General features: G+C 48.3%; 1 protein-coding gene across 1 annotated transcript; it reads right to left on the bottom strand.

The window, feature by feature from the left end:
* Positions 1-8090: 8090 nt before the first annotated feature.
* On the bottom strand, positions 8091-16918 carry LOC119379265 (cholesterol 7-desaturase nvd-like; the record flags this gene model as incomplete). Its single annotated transcript, XM_049412100.1, has 5 exons — positions 8091-8255; positions 14478-15073; positions 15425-15613; positions 16718-16808; positions 16907-16918. Coding segments are annotated over 5 exons (1053 nt in total), but the record flags the coding sequence as incomplete, so codon positions are not given.
* Between the last annotated feature and the right edge of the window lie 1505 nt (positions 16919-18423).

The raw sequence follows: 18423 nt of genomic DNA, 5'->3' as shown, positions 1-18423 counted from the left end.
CGACCGTATTGGATTTGTGATTCCTCGGTGTCGTTACAATTTTGGCGCAGTCTACTGCAGGATCCTGGGCGCCTGAACAGCTCCGATTTTCCGACGACCATGCGCGCCGACGTCGCTGCAAGGTGTGTCAAGACGGTGAGCGTTGCATGCTGCGTCTATGGTGGAAAGTCGATCTGTCCGCGTGAGCTCTGACTGTTCGGCGACATATCGCCAATTCTCGAAAGAAGATATGAATCGCGAGGAACTTAAAGCGGCCATCGCGCATACTGGTCGGCTCCATAGTGAAGATAGACTACACGAAGCCGGACTGACAAAAGAGGAGATTGCTGAAACAGACAGCCCGTTAAGCGGCAAAGATATTTTCCAAGATATAATCAAGCTGCAGGAAGAAAATAGCAAACGGCAACAACATCTGTTGGAGCTTATGATGCAGGCAGGAGTTGACCGATCTCTGAAACCACCTTTAGAAGTAACTAAGCCAGAGATCTACGATGGATCATCATCAATGAGTGCTCAGGCATGGCTTGACTTCTACGAATACGCATGCGATCAAAATTTTTGGAATCACGATCGCGACAAAATAATGCACATGCGATTCTACCTGGGAGGCGTTGCGAAGACCTGGCGTGACATCCGAGCAACAGAGAAGGCAGGACATCTTTGGGCGGACTGGAGGCAGAGCTTTCTAGCGACATTCTGTGAAAGCAAGTTTCGAAGTTGGGACCGTGCAATAGCCTTGAGGTACCTCTCTGGTCCTGTTACGAACTATTTTTTTGAGAAGTGGAGGCTATTGCATGCGGCGGACTCTGCACTCTCCGACTCGTCACTTGTGTGCCTCATCACGTTGGGACTTCCTGAATGCATGCAGCGCCATGTTCAGCTTGGAACACCACGAACGCCTGAGGAGCTACTGCAGATTATGAAGCTGTTGTTCGTTCAACAGCGACAGTCTTCGGCAAGAGAAGTGACCACCGCTGAAATGTTTCGAGCACCTGGATGGCCAGACCCATTCAGCGAAGCCGAGCCGTCTACGAAAACACAAGGCAGACGAAGAAAAGGAAATTTACCGAAGGATGTTCTGACGACCCTTCGTCACAAGCGTACGAAAAGATTTTTCTCACGGACCGCGCCAAGCTAATATACGTGCCTGCGCAAGTAAATGGTAAGGATGTGAAAGATCTAGTTGACAGTGGAGCGTCAATCACTGTCATTAACAAGGACGCGATTCCTCAGCTAACTATAAAAAGTCACAGTTTCGCCGCAAGGGCGAAGCAATGAATGCGATAGCAAGGAACTAATGCTATACGAAGTGAGGCTCGCCAATGGATACTCTCAGTTTGAACAGCGCTTCTGTTGCAAAGGCGGCCGAAGCAGCGAAGGAAACTAGCGTGCTTCAAGTGTCGAGCTGTGACACTTGATAGTTCGCGCTCATCTTCTGTTTGTTCGTTTGGCGGCGTCCTGAGCTCGAGTGACATTCGTACGCGCCGTAACATGAGCGCGGACATCACGGTGAAAGCGTGAAACATTCCTCTACCCCTCGCCACGAGAAAACCGTGCGAGCAGACAGCGGAAGGGCAAGCTTCTCCCATGCGCAAATATAAGAAGAAGCGAGCGAGCTCGCCGACGACTTTTAAATGCGCCCGTCGGGCTCCTAGCGCCACCTCGCTGGTAATGAAGAAACGCTTATTATCGCCTGCTGTCTCCGAGTCCGTCCAGCGCTAAATGGTGTGTATATAACGCTCGCCGTTAGCTACGTGGAGGATCTGCGTTTCGTGGCGTAGTGGATAGCGCCGCTCGTTGCGGAGCAACAGGTCCCTGGTTCGATTCCGCGCTTCGGAAGCATTTTTCTGAGTTATTTTTCTTTGGGGCCTTTACATATATATACATACTTATACATATACGGTGCATGACGGCGGCGACGGCGACGGCAAAATCCAGCCGAGACTGTCCATATAATTGCTATCGCAATAATAAAAGATTGTCCCGTCATCGTGTACGGCTATGATGGCAGGAAACAACTGTATCATGAATGGACAGAGATCTTGATTACGTGTCAGGGCAAGAGTACGACTGTAAAAGCACTGGCCCTTCACGGAGTGAAGTATCAACTTCTTTTGTCCCGCCCGGTAATGCAAGAATTGCGTTTGAATATTTATTGGGATGGACAAGTTACCACACATGATCGCCTGCTGACTACCTTTACAGCAGTTGCCGAAAACCGCCGCAAGCCCACTGCCGCAGAAGACGTCACTCGCATGTATCCTGAGTTAGTTACTTTGTGTAGGCGGATACCCGAAGGCGACCACTAAGTTTGAAGTACCATTTGAGCTCCGAGATACGACCATAGTGAAGCGGAAGGCTTACAACATGTCCAGAGAAAAGAAGTTGTGGCTGAAGGCAGAGCTACAGAAAATGCTTGATGCCGGTGTCATACGCCCTTCTACGTCTCCTTTTGCTTCACCGATAACTATTGCACCAAAAGAGGACGGAACATTTCGTCTCTGCACCGATTACAGGCAGATAAACAAGCAGACTGACCTTTTTTCCCTTTCCAATGCCACATATTGACGAAATAATCAATGAAACCGGAGGCTGCAAAGTGTTTTCGCGTCTCGACCTTTGCAAAGGCTTCTGGCAAGTACCTCTGCAAGAAGAAACGAAGAAGTTCTCGGCATTCATTACGCCATTTGACGTGTATAAGTACAACCGGCTGCCATTTGGCTGGAAAAATTCTCCAGCCTGGTTTCAGAAGATGATGAACAGTGTTTTGAAGCCATACTTGGGAGTCTTCTGCAACGTTTATATTGACGACATTATAGTGTACTCAAGATCAAAAGAGGAGCACTCTGGACATCTCGAGAAAGTGTTACAAGCACTTAGTTACGCGGATCTCAAGATCAATGAGAAGAAAAGCGACTTCCTTAAGTCGAAAGTGGTTTTCCTTGGAAGAGTGTTCGACGGAACCACCAAGAGCACCAAACAGGAGTCCGTTCAAAGGATCGCAAAGCTCACGAAGCCGCATGACATTCACTCACTTCGAGTTTTTCTTGGACTCTCAGGCCACTTCAGGAGTTTTATTAAAGATTTCTCCAAGATGGCGAAGTGCTTGACGGAGCTCACGAAGAAACAAATGCCTTCTGTTTGGACCGAAGATTGTGAAAGGGTTTATCAAGAACTTGTACGTCGTATATCCTCGGGCCCTATTCTTACTCTACCGGACTATAGTTTACCTTTCGAGATGAATACGGACGCTTCCAGTTATGGTACAGGGGCGGTTCTGTACCAAAGAGACCTCAGTTCACCTCCAACTCAACAGCTTAGGGTTATAGGATACTACTCCTGCACCTTCAACCCTACCCAGCAGAATTATTCCACAAATGAAAAGGAGGCTCTTGCTGTTTTAATGGCTGTGCGCTACTTCCGATCATACATCGATGGAAGAAAGTTTTCATTATATACGGATCACCAAGCATTAACGCACCTGTTGAATATGTCGGAGCCAAGGGGAAAATTGGCCCGCTGGGTCAATGAACTTCAACAGTACGATTTTGACGTCTTCCACCGTGAAGGTAGCCATCTTACCGACGCCAACGCCCTGTCTCGTTTGGCGGTCGAGATCCCGCACGGAACAGTTAACTTGACGAGATTATGGGAAGGGTACGAAAGTCTGCACTTCAAGGATGGCAAGTTCGTCGTACCAGAGACACTGATTCCGAAAGTGCTTCACTTATATCACGACAGCCCCGAATCAGGTGGTCATGATGGCTTCTGGCGAACGTACAACAAACTTCTCAAACGGTTCACATGGACAAACATGAAAAAAGACGTCGAAGCCTATGTCAAGTCGTGCCACTTGTGTCAAGTGAATAAAGCGAAATACCGGCCTCGACCCGATGAGCTCGTCTTGCCAAACCATTCGGACAAACCCTTTGAAGTCGTCCACGTGGACTTTGCGGAACTGAAAAAGAAGAGTTCCGGGGTTCGCAAGACACAGTCTTTCTTGATTGCCATAGATCAGTGCACCAGAATGGTAGCGGCACGTCCTGGACGAGAAGACGCGAACAGCGTTATCGCCTTGCTTGACCGAGCGATATTCTCACAGCTGAAAGTCGTCATATCTGACAATGGGCCCGCATTTTTAAGCAAGAAACTTCAGCAGTGGGCAGATAGCCGTGGCATTACACTACGCCGTTGCGCTCCATTTCACCCGCAGGCCAATGGAATGGCGGAAAGGGTTATACGTGACATCAAGCAATTCATGTCCATGTACCCAACGTTTAAAGGCGGATGGAAGTGCTGCCTAGAAGCGGCTGTGGCTCCCCACAATAGAACACACACTAGGAGTCTTGGCTGCAGCCCGCATTTTGCTGCCTATGGCGAAGTGCCAATACTGCCAGCCGACAAGGAACTTAAAATCGATGATCAACTGAAATTGTTTGAACACCGAAAAACCAACCAGGAACAAAGGAGATACCGAAAGGCGATGAAACTCCAATTCGACAAGCGACACCAAGGACACAAGCCGGATATTGGACTGAATGATCTTGTGCTCGTGCGGAAGGGTCTGCCCGGTAGCGACACAAGAATTCTTGGACCGTTTAAAGTCATAAAAATATCGGTTCAGCAAGGGGTGCTAAAGACCATTGGCTACCTCAATGACGGACAGCTTGAATTCGCCGCTACAAGCAACGTTCTTCGGTATCACCCCAGGAGGGGTGACGACGAAACAACGGGGGGAGTGTAAGGAAGAAGATGGAAAAGAAGAGGCAAGGGGACAGTTCTTAGAGGGCGAAAAAGAAGAAAAACGGAAATAAACAGTAATGGCGACCGTATTGGATTTGTGATTCCTCGGTGTCGTGGTGTCGTTACACTAATAAAGCGATTTGAAATTAAAGCCTTGCTGAATAGGACCTTCCTAATTAAGACCTTGGTAACTAGGTCGGCCACAAGCTCTGCTGTTAGCCCAGCCTTACACCACTAGTGCAAGCTGCCCACATTTTTTTCGCGTTTTCTTTTTGTGTTTGTTTTGGCGCACGTGTTTCCTCCACTTGTTCTGGCTTGTTTTTATCCCCTGGACGACTTTGCTACGCATGTGCATCGGCTTTGTAGCCAGGTCGCCGATTACATATATTCATGTTGCTTCTTCTAATAAACTATTAGTTGTGAGTGTCCGCTCGTGTCGGGATCTTCTTTCAACCGTGCTTGTGTAATTAGCGCTGCAAGCTGTCTGGACGACATAAGTTCCACTTGACGCCGGAAGCTGAGGCGATGACGGAGAGCGGAGCATTAAAGACGAGTGTAGGTTGACAATGCTTGATCTGCTCTGAGGAAACGTATGGAGAGGCTCAGCTGTCATGCGCGTCCCAGGAACTATTTGGCCTCTCTTTCTACGCTTCGTCGCTCTAAACCTTGCTCAGTTGCTCTTCCGCTAAGTATATGGTTAGCAGTATAAAGAGAGCGAGAGAGGCAAACGAAAGGCAGGGAGGTTAACCAGATTGTACCCGGTTGGCTACCCTACACGGGGAAGGGGAGAAAAAGAACATAGCAAGGAGGGAACAAGTAATACGCGCACGCACAGACAGTCACAACCGAGGAATATTGGAGATCGGTTCCTCTGCGGTTGTTTAAATGTAGGCTAGAATCCGAGATGATAAAAAAGGCTTGCAGGTACTGACGCCAGAACTTGCAGTGCGAAGTCAGCTGACGGAGTTGTCATTGTTTTGAGGAGAGTGCGCATCGTGGTCATGAGAAACCTACACAGAGCGAGGACTTGTAGGTTTTCGTCGTGGCAATCATCTGTGGACGATGAAGCACATTGCGGGGCATTCTGCACCGGCTCTGTCTGAGTGCGCAGTGGTGGCAGTGAGGGCCACGCGACATCTGCCCCTTCTTTCAATGCCTCCATGTATTTTCGGCTCTCTGATATCGATGCATTGTGCGGCGGTGGTGGCGGCAGTGGTGGTAGCTGTGGCTTAAGAGAAGTCTGACGGTCTGTCGGAGTAGGAGATCGCGGTGGCCGTCCAGATTGGGCAGCAGTAGCCTTAGACCTTCGTCGCCGATGAGAGCGTCGTTGTCTATTTCTCACAATGTCAGCACCCTTTTTGTGCGTTGAGCCGTCCCGTACCATCTGTTTCAGGACACTCCATTCTTTTTTCACTAATGAACAGTCCCTTGATGAGGCTTCGTGTGATCCATGGCAGTTGCTCGACAGGATTCCGCATTGTGTGGCTCTGTACAGCGACGGCGGATCGCCACGTTCCTGCACACTGCTCACATGACCCATTTGCTGTGGTTTTACTTGCCAAACCAGCGATATGATTATGAGGCACTCCACAGTGGAGGGCTCTGGACATTTCGACCTCCTGAGTTTCCTTAACGTGTGCCTTAATCTACGTACACTGGCATACACGTGCGCACAATGGGGGCACGGGGAGGACGCCCCCCCCCCCTTAAACATCTTAAGGGGGGCGCCAATTCTGTCCTATACCGTTATTAAGCCAGACCTTTCAAGTCATTGTTTATTGCGCGAGGTTATGGCTACGCATATTTTTTGACAATAATGACGACCAAGGACGCCTGACGTTGCATTCGAAGAACTGTTTACTACCCCCTTTTACTCCAGAAAGCAGGGCACCTTTAGCAGGCCTTTGTGAGAACCACTTCATCGCTTCATTTTGATTTTTGAATCCATGGAGGAGCTGTTTGCTTTCGGACTGGACTAAAGAAAAAAATAAAAAAGATTGACATTATGAAACCGTTAAGCGCACAAAGACGGGAACAAGAAGACGACACACAGAGCGTCTTTGTGCGCTTAACGGTTTCATAATGTCAGTGTACCAACTAGCTCGGACCCAGCCTCTTATTCAAAAAAGATTGGGCCGCTGCTGTCAAACTTGGCCCCTCATATTGGAGAACCCTGCGCACGCCTATGCACACGGGTCTAGCATTTTCGATTCCATCGAAAATGCGACCGCCACGGCAGGGATCGAAACCACGAACCGAAGGTCAGCAGCCGAGCACCGTATCCACTGTACCACCGCAGTGGCTGCAGTATGATATGCAATGCTTCGGTTTGTATCATGCATAGTATCGCATGAAAACCTTTGCGACGGCGGCTATCGTTTACTGGCATCAAAATCGATCTTTCCAAACGTCGTTGGGTATAGTGGCTTGCAATATTGGTCCCTGTCAGAAATACGTAAAAAAGGTATTAACGGTCCAGTTGTGATCGGCATGATGATACTTCACTAGAGTAAAGTTAGGTTGATCGACCATTCCCTGCAACTTATGGTTACACACTATAAAGGCTCTGATATACTCCAGCGTAACGTCGACGAGCGCGCGCGCGCGTCACAGCGACGTTACGTCAGCAGAAAACAGCCCCCTATAGTCCGGCGTTGGCTGACCGCCGACGCGGCCGACGGCTGCTGGCGCGCTCGGGCGTCACTCGGCAGCCGAATAGATCCTGCTGCATTTCGCGCCGGACGCGCCGGACTCGCATGTACAGGAACCTGCTTCCGCGGGCTGTTTCGTCGGTTCCCGACAGGTGGCGCGGCCATTTTTCGCTTTACTGCGCATGCGCTCCTCTAGATGCGCTTGCACCGGCGCATTGGAACCGGCTCGACTGTAGTGGAGACCGATTTGCGCCTGGCGTAGCGTCGCCGGCTCAGCGTGACGAAACGCAACGTGTTCGCGGGCGCTCGCGTCGGGCTTCGGAGTATAACAGAGCCTTAACGGTCATTGGAGGTCATATAGGCTGTATACAACTGGCCTCCACAAATGTTCAGTTCTTGTCTTCTTCTTAAATGCGCGCCATTACACAATTTTCCTGGTTTTACCCGTTTTGCAACACACACACACACACACACACACACACACACACACACACACACACACACACGCACACGCACGCACACGCACGCACACACACACGCACACACACACACACACACCGAAACCTCGTGAAGCCACTGAAATCTCTTAGCCAAACCTCGTAAATACAGGAAATAAGCAGGCACAGATAACACAACAAAATGATTTGAAGATGCATGAAGTTTTTCGTTTTTTAATAATAGCACGCAATATGACGTTCACCATTCCAGCGTGCGAAGCCTAATATCCTGCCACGTGGGGCTGTTTTGACTGTAGAATTGCTTGTACCATTTTCGAAAATCGGCAATAGTTTTGTCTCCTTTCTGGAGAGGTGGCTTCAGCAGCATCTTCTTGTGATTCCACACGAGCAGATCCCGTTCAAACTGCGAGGCACAGGGAATCACATATCAGGTACTGTTATGCTACCTCTAAATATACAGAGTCATCCACATCTCAGGTGAACACCTGATAGTATTCAAGGCCGCATAAAACGGATGTTTATAGCATAATTAGGAAAATTAATATTGTGTCTACCAACACCATGATTAGACGTCATATAACAAACATTTACCTCGTAAAGTAGAATAAACATTCTACAGGTTTCCCCGCTCAGTTTAATCCAACCGCCAATGATAATAATCCAGGTGCCATCCAATTAAACTGAACGCCAACACTTTTAATCCGAGCGCCAATAATTTAATCCAGGCGCCACCACATTTAATCCCAGCGCCATTGGAATGAATCTGCGTGCCATTTGATTTAATCCTTGCGCCAATAATTTAATCCAAATCCCACTCATTTTAATCTCCTGTGCCAGTCAATTTAATTATCCTGCAAACTGATTGAAGAACGAACCGTATTCCTTGCGAAATAGCTCGTAAAAGGCGTCATGACTGGAAGCTCTTTATTGATGTCATCACCATCATGTGGAATGTCACTCGTTTTCTTCTTTTCCAGGCGCGTTTCCGAGTGACAAGTGAAGACTCACATAAGTGAGTTACAACCGTGACAGATATTGCGCCAATTGGATTCGATCATGCCACACGCTTTCCATCCTTATTGCCATGCATACCGATCGAAGTTATTTACTGAGGTAAAAGGTTGCTTATATATATATATATATATATATATATATATATATATATATATATATATATATATATATATATATATATATATATATATATATATATATATATATATATATATATATATATATATAATATATATATACATATATATATAATATACATATATATATATATATATATATATACAATTCCTCAGCCACTTGAGAGGGTCACTAGCAACGCATCTGACAGCTCACTGAGCTTGTACTTTAGCAGGTGATCAGTAAGTGACCGACGTGGAATCAAGCCGCTTCCGATTGACATGTGCACTTTTCTGACCTGCTGACATACATATCAAATGAAATGTCTTTCAAAGGGTAATAACCTCATACCTATCACTCAGTCAAGTGACGTGATCACTAGTAACTCACGCGACGTCATCGCGCCTATCACCCACGCACGCACTTTCCTAGCCTCCCGACCTGCATATCAAACGAAATGTCTTTGAAGCGCTAACCGCCTGCTACATATCCCTCAGTCAAGTGACGTATTCACTAGTGACTCACGCGACGTCATCACGCCTATCACACACGCACGCACTTTCCCAACCTGCCCACCTTCATATCAAACGAAATATCTTTGACAGAGTAATAACATGATATCTATCGCGCAGTCTAATCGCGTGATTACTAGTGAGTCACGTGACGTCATTACGTCTATCGCCCACGCACGCACTTTCTTAACCTGCCGAGATGCATATCAAACGAAATGTCTTTGAAACGCTAACCACCTGCTACATATCACTCTGCGAAACGGCGTGATCACTAGTCACTCACGTAACGGCATGACGCCTATCCTCCACGCAGCACTTTCGTAACCTGCCGACCTGAATATCAAACAAAATGCATTTGAAACAGTAATGGCCTTCTACATATCACGCAGTCGAATGGCGTGATCACTAGTGCCTCACGCGACGTCATCACGCCTATCACCCACGCACGCACTTTCCTAACCTGCCTACCTGCATATCAAACGAAATATATTTGAAAGAGTAATAACATGATATCTATCGTGCAGGTCTAATGGCGTGGTCACTAGTGACTCACATGGCACCATCACGCCTATCACCCACGCACGCATTTTCGTAACCTGTAGACATGCATATCAAACGAAACGTCTCCGAAAGGACAACAACCTGCTACGTATCACTCAGTCAAATGACGTGATCCGCTTCTGACTTGCGTTACATCACCATAGTTCTCACCCATGCGTGCGCTCCCATTAGCGGCCAACATTCATATCAAATGAAATTATGTTCAAAGTGTAATATTCTGATCACTAGTGACTCAAGTAGTCTCCACGCTTCATATACTCTTCAATACTGACGGTATCCATATGAAATTAAGTGATTGTGTAAAGGGAAACGTTCGCACGTTTAGTCACACGTCTTTCAATGAAATGAAGCACCGTTAGCGGCTGTCGACCTGCGTATCACTGTTTTAGTGGAGTGATACTTTGTTCATTATCCCAGCTCAGTCAATTAGAAGCGGGAAAATGGAGACCAGCTTAATCTCACATGAGGTGGCATTCTTTTCTTGCATATATAGCTCAAGCATCGACAACCAGAGGGTCACCTGCAAAGTAGCATCGTGACGTGCTTAATGAGAAGCGTCCTTCGAGGCTATGGACGTACAAAAATGCGGCTATCTCGATGCAGTAATGATTGTAAAGGAGACTAGGGCACTTTCTGGAGGGGTTTGTAAGCACAAAGAACGTCGGTATGTTTTCCTCTCTGAATGCAGACAAGTTGTGCCTATCGACAAGTTGTGCCTATCGAATGCCGCGCAATCCACGCGCTGAACAGGTGGCATTGCGTGTTGTGCTGCATTCACAAGCAACGAACGCCTGTGCTCCATTTGTACGCCCTATGTGGAGTCACCAGGACTGCGTCGCGCTGCTCACTGAGGTACTCCTTGACAATGCCTTTAAACTTCGAAAACACTTCCTAAATCGGATTAAAGAAAGCGGTGTATCACGGCGGCCTCTTGATAAAATGGTCCGAGCTGGCCAGATTTTCCTATTCTGCGCGGTTACGAGCAGGAACGTTATCAGAAATGAAGACGGCCTCTGTTTCGAGGTCCTCAGACTCAACCAGGGCCGACACGTCGGCGAGAAAGTCATCGAACACACTCCAATGGACTCTTTTGGCTATTAGGCAGTGCAGCGCGCCGTTGGCAGACATGCAGGCGATGACGCTGATGTTTGCTCCTTTCGTCGACGTCGTCGTGTGGAGTGCTGGCACGCCCCCTTGAAATGCGAAGCATTTAGCGAACTTCCACGACTTTGAGCGTATCTATCTATCTATCTATCTATCTATCTATCTATCTATCTATCTATCTATCTATCTATCTATCTATCTATCTATCTATCTATCTATCTATCTATCTATCTATCTATCTATCTATCTATCTATCTATCTATCTATCTATCTAGCCACCCACGACTTCGTGCTCCCCTGGCCGTTTCGTTATTGGGATGTATACCAAAATTGCCATGGCAAAACATGATCGTATTACGAACATAAATGAGCGGTCGTAACATGAAAATCATGGCATGCATGCCATGAACGGCATGATTTACATGCCACGTTCATGGTGCGCTGGCAGCCGTTTCGCTGGCTTTATATTCACCAAAATTGGTATTGCGCGACGCGACTGTATGATGAACGTAAATGAGAGATGGCAACATGAAAATCATGACATGCAAGTCATGTACGACATGATATACATGCCATGCTCATGGTGCGCTCGCGGCCGTTTCGCTCGCTTGATATACACCGAAATTGGTATTGCGCAACGTGACTATTCGCAATGCCCATTTATGCCGATAGACTGTCACGCCACCAAGCGGAAGTTAGGAGAACCCCCACGAGGAGGGTCAGCAGACGACAAACTGGCAGCTCTGGAAGCCGTTGCCTTGTTCGTCTGTGCTAGACCGATCGTTAACGCGTTGGCAGGAAAGAAACACTACGACGTGGCATGCTTCCTGCATCAGTGAACAAACCGGGCCCTGCGTGACATTAGAAATCTGGTTCGTTCTTGCGAGGCGCGAAGTTTTTGTGAAAATACGCGTGCTTTCAATGATAGCCCACAGCGTGCACATATCAGCGTCGCGAGGTTTTCTGTTGCCACGTAGATTAGTTAAATATTATCGTCTGACCTTTTCAGTAGAAACTCACCTTGTTTTAATTGCATATAGCAATTGTCAGTGTTTTTGTAGCGTATGCATCCCATAACATCGTACGCGGGAAGCCGCGCAGGTTCGTGATGTGCTCTTCTATAACTGAGAAATCTCAAATTGGCGATACTTTAAAATAGGGCGCATTATTCCTTGCCAGAAAAGTGCTGTTATGAATCGTGCGACCGACGCTTCAGTCATTCGAGGACGCGTCCGCCCCACGGATTTCGTGCAGCGAACGCTTTCGCCCTTCACCTGTGTGTTGTTTTCATAGCCAGCGCTGCGCCGCTTTGTTTTGTACGTTTCTTGACAGGTGGCAGCACACTGCAAGCGATTTTCTTGTTGAAAGTTTTGAGAGCAAGATTAAGCAAGATGTTCTCCGTGCCCAAATGTTTCTTTATTTGTTAACGTCGTGACACGGAGTGGTCGAAATCTTTCGGCTGGGGAAATTCTCCAGATTGCTTTCAGCAGTGATGTTGAAAGAAACCATCTCGACGACGAGGATTTTTCACTGGACGTAGGAGGCTGTAAAAGCACCGAGTGTGACAGCGCGGCGATGAACGATCAGCTGCTAACTCACGAGGAGCGAGCTCCACTTCACGTCCCCTCGAGTGTTAATGTTTTTAGATGCGAAGTATCTTTTGCTCGGGGGTATGTAAGGCGGCGTGGTCATCCGCACTCAGCGTTGTGGTCCGCACTCACACTACGCATGCGCGACTCTCCTCCTTCCCTCTCTCCAACAGCTGCGCGTTACTCTCTCCACTTCTCTACCAGCACCTGCTTGCGCTTCTCCTGCGTTTTCGCTTCTGCTCTCACGGCGCATACGCTACTCTCCTCCTCTAGTCTCCTCTCCTTCATATGGCAGGGCGCTGCGCGCGTTCAGTCCAGCGCTTGCCTCGGTTGGCTCCTCTGAAATGCGGGGTCGACATGCCGAAATTCTCTCCTGCGCAGCACCGCGATGAGGGCCAGCGCATTCGCGTCCCCTCCCCCTCTCTCTCCTCTCCTACGCTGCCTCTCTCGCGCGCTTGTCGACGTTCCCCGCACGCCCTGTGAGAATTAACGACCAGGCTAGAGGGAAGACACGATGCGCGTAGTGTTCCTCTTCGCGTTCCACGACGCGAGGTCGGTAGCATGCCCAGCGAACGCCAACGGAACGCGATCGTGCAAGTGCTCCGGCTTCGCATCGCCTCATGGTCCCCTTTAGCGGGAGATGGTGTAAGTTTTTTGCCTACTGTTTAATTCCTAATCGATTCCAGAATTACCTATTCGAAGTTGTCGTATATTCAACTCTTATATGAGGCAGCAGCGTATAGAATTTTTTTTCGGGGAGGGTGGTTCAGCCATACTTAATGCATGTTCGTGCGTGCGTTTGTATGCGTGCGTGGATATATACAGGTGCAGAATTGGAAAATTTCGGCGGGGGGGGGGGGGAGCAGGGGCGTTGGAAGAAACTTCTTTCGGGTGGAGGAGGGACACCTCCTTGATCTCAAGTCGGGGCCGGGCAGGCAGATGTGGGCGAGTGTCATTTTGTGCTCTGTATGCCATGGCAAAAAAAAAATTCGGGGAGGGAGGGGGAGGCATGGGCCCGGTGCGCCAACTCCTTGCTACGCCACTGGGGGGGGGGGGGGGGAGTTTGAACACCCACTAGCCCCCGGCTACGCCAGTGGTATGAAGGTCAAGAATACGCATTGCAGTCGTGAGGGGGACAAAACGATCAACTTGAGGGCTGTTACGAATGATTGTGCTGAAGAATAGTTATGCTGGTTGCTCAGAAGTACCACTTCCTGAGTGAACGCATGGGACTGCTGAATTTCGATCAATGATATCAACTCATATCCTAACAATGGCTCGCTTTTAGGCAGCATATATTCGATGTTGTTCAGATTTTTTTTACTTGCCCAGTCCCACCACCTTTGTACGTTTGTATTCTCATCACTGAGCACAGTGATGAAATTGCCTCTCAAACCTCTCACCCGAGTGAACGTAGAGTGCGTTTATGAACCACATAGACAAGCGATCAATTCCGTTCCTGTCGAAATGGCATGATATTAGACGCTTATAGCTATCCTGTAAGAGACACAGGTTTCCTAGACAGATGTGTACTAGCGATAAATAAATAAATAAATAAATAAATAAATAAATAAATAAATAAATAAATAAATAAATAAATAAATAAATAAATAAATAAATAAATAAATAAATAAGAACTGGCTTTGTTGGTGCATGCACAGAAGCCCGGACGCTATGATTAATTCATTTAGTTATTATGCTGCTCGTTGAACGCCCAAGCGTACTCACGGATTTCGTGTAGACGATGCTGGCCAGCCAGCGAAAGAGCAAGTTGGTGCCTGGCGCGTAGTGAATGGTGTGAACGACACGGATTCGGAACGGACCCAGTGGTGTGACAGCAACCACCGTGAGTTGGGCGCCAAATCTGCTTTCAACGTGCACCACGAGCAGTGCAGGTCCCTGTAGCCTCAAGTATGTCACGTTGTCGAACAGTCGTGGGCACCGACCGAGCACGCGGATCTTGGCCGCGATGTCGACGCAGCAGCGGTGCTCGTCTGTGTACCACTTGGCCGTCCACAGGTGCGTGAAGAAGCGGCCCCAGGTGGTGTCGCCCGCGTTTTTGGCAAACTCCTCCGGCGACAGGAGCACGTTGGTCCCGTGGAAGTAGCCGAAGTGCGTCACGTCCGACTCGTTCTCGGCCAGGTCCCGGATGTGGCAGCTGAGCGTCTCCTCGTATCGCGTCCACGCTTTCCAGCGGCCGCTCGTCACCTCGGGAACGTCTTCTACCTGCCAGCTGGGCTCCTCGCCGTCGGCATGGTGCCACAGAAACACGTTGCCCAGAAGCTCGACCGTGGTCCACGTTTTTATTTTGACGAAGTCTGGCACTGTGACAAGAGCGAGCAGCGTAATATGAATCAGAGGCGAATGCTATGGATACGCGATTGAGCGGGCGAAGGGAGTGTGTTTTACCTTCAGTGAATTGCCTTTATGAGAAGACTTAATAAATAACTCTGAATAAACACACAGACACAGGCACGCACGCACGCACGCACGTACACACGCACACACACGCGCACACACACACACGCACGCACGCGCGCACACACACTCACACACACACACACACACACACGCACACACGCGCACACACACACACACACTGACGCAAACACACAGAGAGAGGACGAAATTTGTACGCTGCAAGAACGTCATTACGAGAAGTTATGAAAGCGTACCTTTTGCTGAGTAAGGCACATGGGTGCAAGCACCATCCTTTGCATCGAACCTCCACCCATGGAATGGGCACTCGATGCACTCTCCCACTACACGGCCCATCACTCCAAGGTGAGCTCCCAGGTGAGGGCAGTAGGCGTCCAGCACATGTGCCACGCCGTCCTCGGTACGCAAGGCGATGAGCTCTAATCCTATAGGAAAATCATTGCCTATTATTGTTTTTGTCCGTGAATTGGTCCTCAGGCTTATGGCCCTTATCTGCAGGAATGACGTTTGATGATAATACTGACTTGCTTGGTTATGAATGTTATTTGACAGCTTCGTGGCACTAGTCTGGTTTCTCTAGCTGATGTGTCCGTACTTCCATTCGCCTTCGAAATAACAAGCAGGATCCAGGATACTGCTGTAGCGAGGTAACTCGGATGTCATGTCATCGAGGCAGCAATAAAAAAACACCGGAAATGTAGGCATTTGCGTGAGTAGGTTATGCCACAACGTAAAAGGACATTGCCGTGCGCATCACGAAGAAAGCTTCAAAGCACAAGAAAATACTACAGCGGCATCCAGCGAGAAAGACAAGACTAGGGAGCGTCCTGTTACCGCAGTTAAGGCTCATTCACACCGAAGGTGGGGCGGCCAAAGCGGCAAAGCGGTGAGGCGGAAAGCGTGAAAACCTCCTCTCCAGGCGGCGAAAGCGGGGCGGAAAACGAGTCGGCAGGTCCGATCGCTCTCGGACCAATTTTTTGCTGCTCGCCGCTACTCGCCGCTTTGCCGCAGCCAATCAGAACGCGCTGCGGCGGTGGCGCGGCGGTGGTGCGGGTGTCTCTTTGGGAGAAGCCGTGCCACGTGATAGCGACACGTGCGCTAACGCGCGAGAGGCCCTGCCTCCTCGGCCGCGCGGGCAGCCAAGAGAGCCATGCGGTCTGAACAGGTACGCGCGCTCGCCGCCTCGCCGCCTTGAAAAGCCCGCTTGGACGCTTTGCCGCCCCGCCTTCGGTGTGAATGTACCTTTACTCAGTTCACAACCAGGGAAATACACGGAGTTTCTTGAAGTTAAACGGACTTTACTTATACCTTTCACCTTCCGAGGAATGAAGTCTTACTTGTAAAGTACTAATAAGTTATCAAAATTTGTGTAAACTAATAACAAACAACAATTAAGAACAAAACGAGTACCTAATTTTTTTCGGAATTTTTTCCCTGTTTTAATAGATAAAGCCATTCTCACATGATTGTTACCTTTTTCTGTGAGATGTCATTGCATGGGCGATGGATATTCCGACACTCCAACTTACCAAGCACATCGACTCGCTTTACTTGTTTCACCTTGAGTTCTTGAGACTCGATAATGGGAAACCAGCCGTTGGGATACACCGGTGGCAGATCCTCTTGAGGATGCCGTATTCGGGCAGGAATCAGCTGCATGGGCAAGTTAAGTCATTCTTTGGCTTATAAAGGTCTCAAGCGGTTAAAGGGGTACTGACACCTTTTTTTTGAAGGCGCGTTTACTGTGCCATACATATCTCCTTTATGCAGAGACGGCTCTGAGTAAGTGTGAGGCTCAGAAAATGCTGATAAGGTATTTTAATTTGATATTAAAGTCAATTTTTCCGTGGCGAACCTACTGACATCGACACTAGCTGACTTCGGGCTACAGTACAAATTCTGGTGACTTCACACAGCAGTCTGGCTAGTTGTGATGACGTTAGGTACCAAAACTTCCAAGATGGCCGCTTGTGCGTCATCAAAACTTCCAAATGGCCGCTTGTGCGTCACCAACGGAGCCACGTTGCGGAGCGGCCGTGGAAACGTCATTGTATATTGTGCGAGCACGTGACGAGAAGCTCATACCGTGTTGTGACTTCAGGGTACAGTAGGAACCGAAACTAGCTTTAAAAAACATACTGTAATTACTTTTTCAGGGCGAACTCGCGCTTAGCACTACCTTTTCTAGGCTCTTGAGGGCTTGAACTTTCATTTGACGCAAAAAAACGACAGCTAAAAATATTCGTGTCAGTACCCCTTTAAGGTAGGAATAATGGGCCCCTTATGACCATCGAAACACACGCAACACAGCTACAGTTCCTCGAGGGACGTAGCGGTTACGTTTCTCAATATACCGTAAAATGCTGAGCAAGCGTCCCCCCACCCCCTGTCCTCCTCCCCTGCGGCCACATTTTTTTTCAAGACGAGCATCGCTTGTGAAACAAGAACCACAAGAATGAGTACACTGAATGCGTATCTAATGTTGTTTGTGAAATTCCGTTGTTATGTGGCATGACACGGAATTTCACGGAATTGGTCAAACCGGTCGCTGCTTCAGTGGTTTCACAGTGACGAGGGGGAATAAAAACAGTAAAAAAATAAAGCATTTCATTAGAAACATGGATGGGCATTTTTTTTATTTTTAGCGGTTCTCCCGCCACCATCGTGAATTTTGGTCTGGGACCGAGCAAGCGCCCCCCCCCCCTCCAAATCTGGTCCGATTATCCTTCACCGTAGGGGGGGGGGGGCGCTTGCTCGGCATTGGTAGTCTTGCCAATTTCTGCAAGTCATCAAAAGAGATCTAAGGTAAAAAAAAGACGTTAGAAATGCGGCTATAGAAGAGACTACCTAATTGATCAAGGATTGGCGCGTGATGCTTTTGGGATCCGCTAGTTCAATACAGGATGCTGTACGTTGAAAAATGTAGGCAGAGAGAGTAAGCAAAAGCCAGTGATGTTTAAAAACCGGTCGAATGTTTACATCTGCACACTCCTTGAAGGTGCATAAATCTGTGCATAAATTAGTAAGATCCTGTAGGAAAGAGGATGGCTTTTAAAGGCTCGTTTTTCTTTGTTAGACACAATGATAATGAGAGCTACCAGACAATAATACCAAGAAAAGTGTAGGGGACGTTATTTGTAGTGATTAGGATATAAGTGTGAAGAAACCAAAGCGGACGAAAAGATAACTTGCCGCCTTCGAATAACGCGTCCGATGCTCTCCCACTGAGATACGG

Source organism: Rhipicephalus sanguineus, chromosome 1, assembly GCF_013339695.2.
Source record: "Rhipicephalus sanguineus isolate Rsan-2018 chromosome 1, BIME_Rsan_1.4, whole genome shotgun sequence".
Lineage (NCBI taxonomy): Eukaryota > Metazoa > Arthropoda > Arachnida > Ixodida > Ixodidae > Rhipicephalus > Rhipicephalus sanguineus.
Note: the sequence above shows the minus strand (reverse complement) of the source record. Positions and strands in the feature narration are given on the sequence as shown.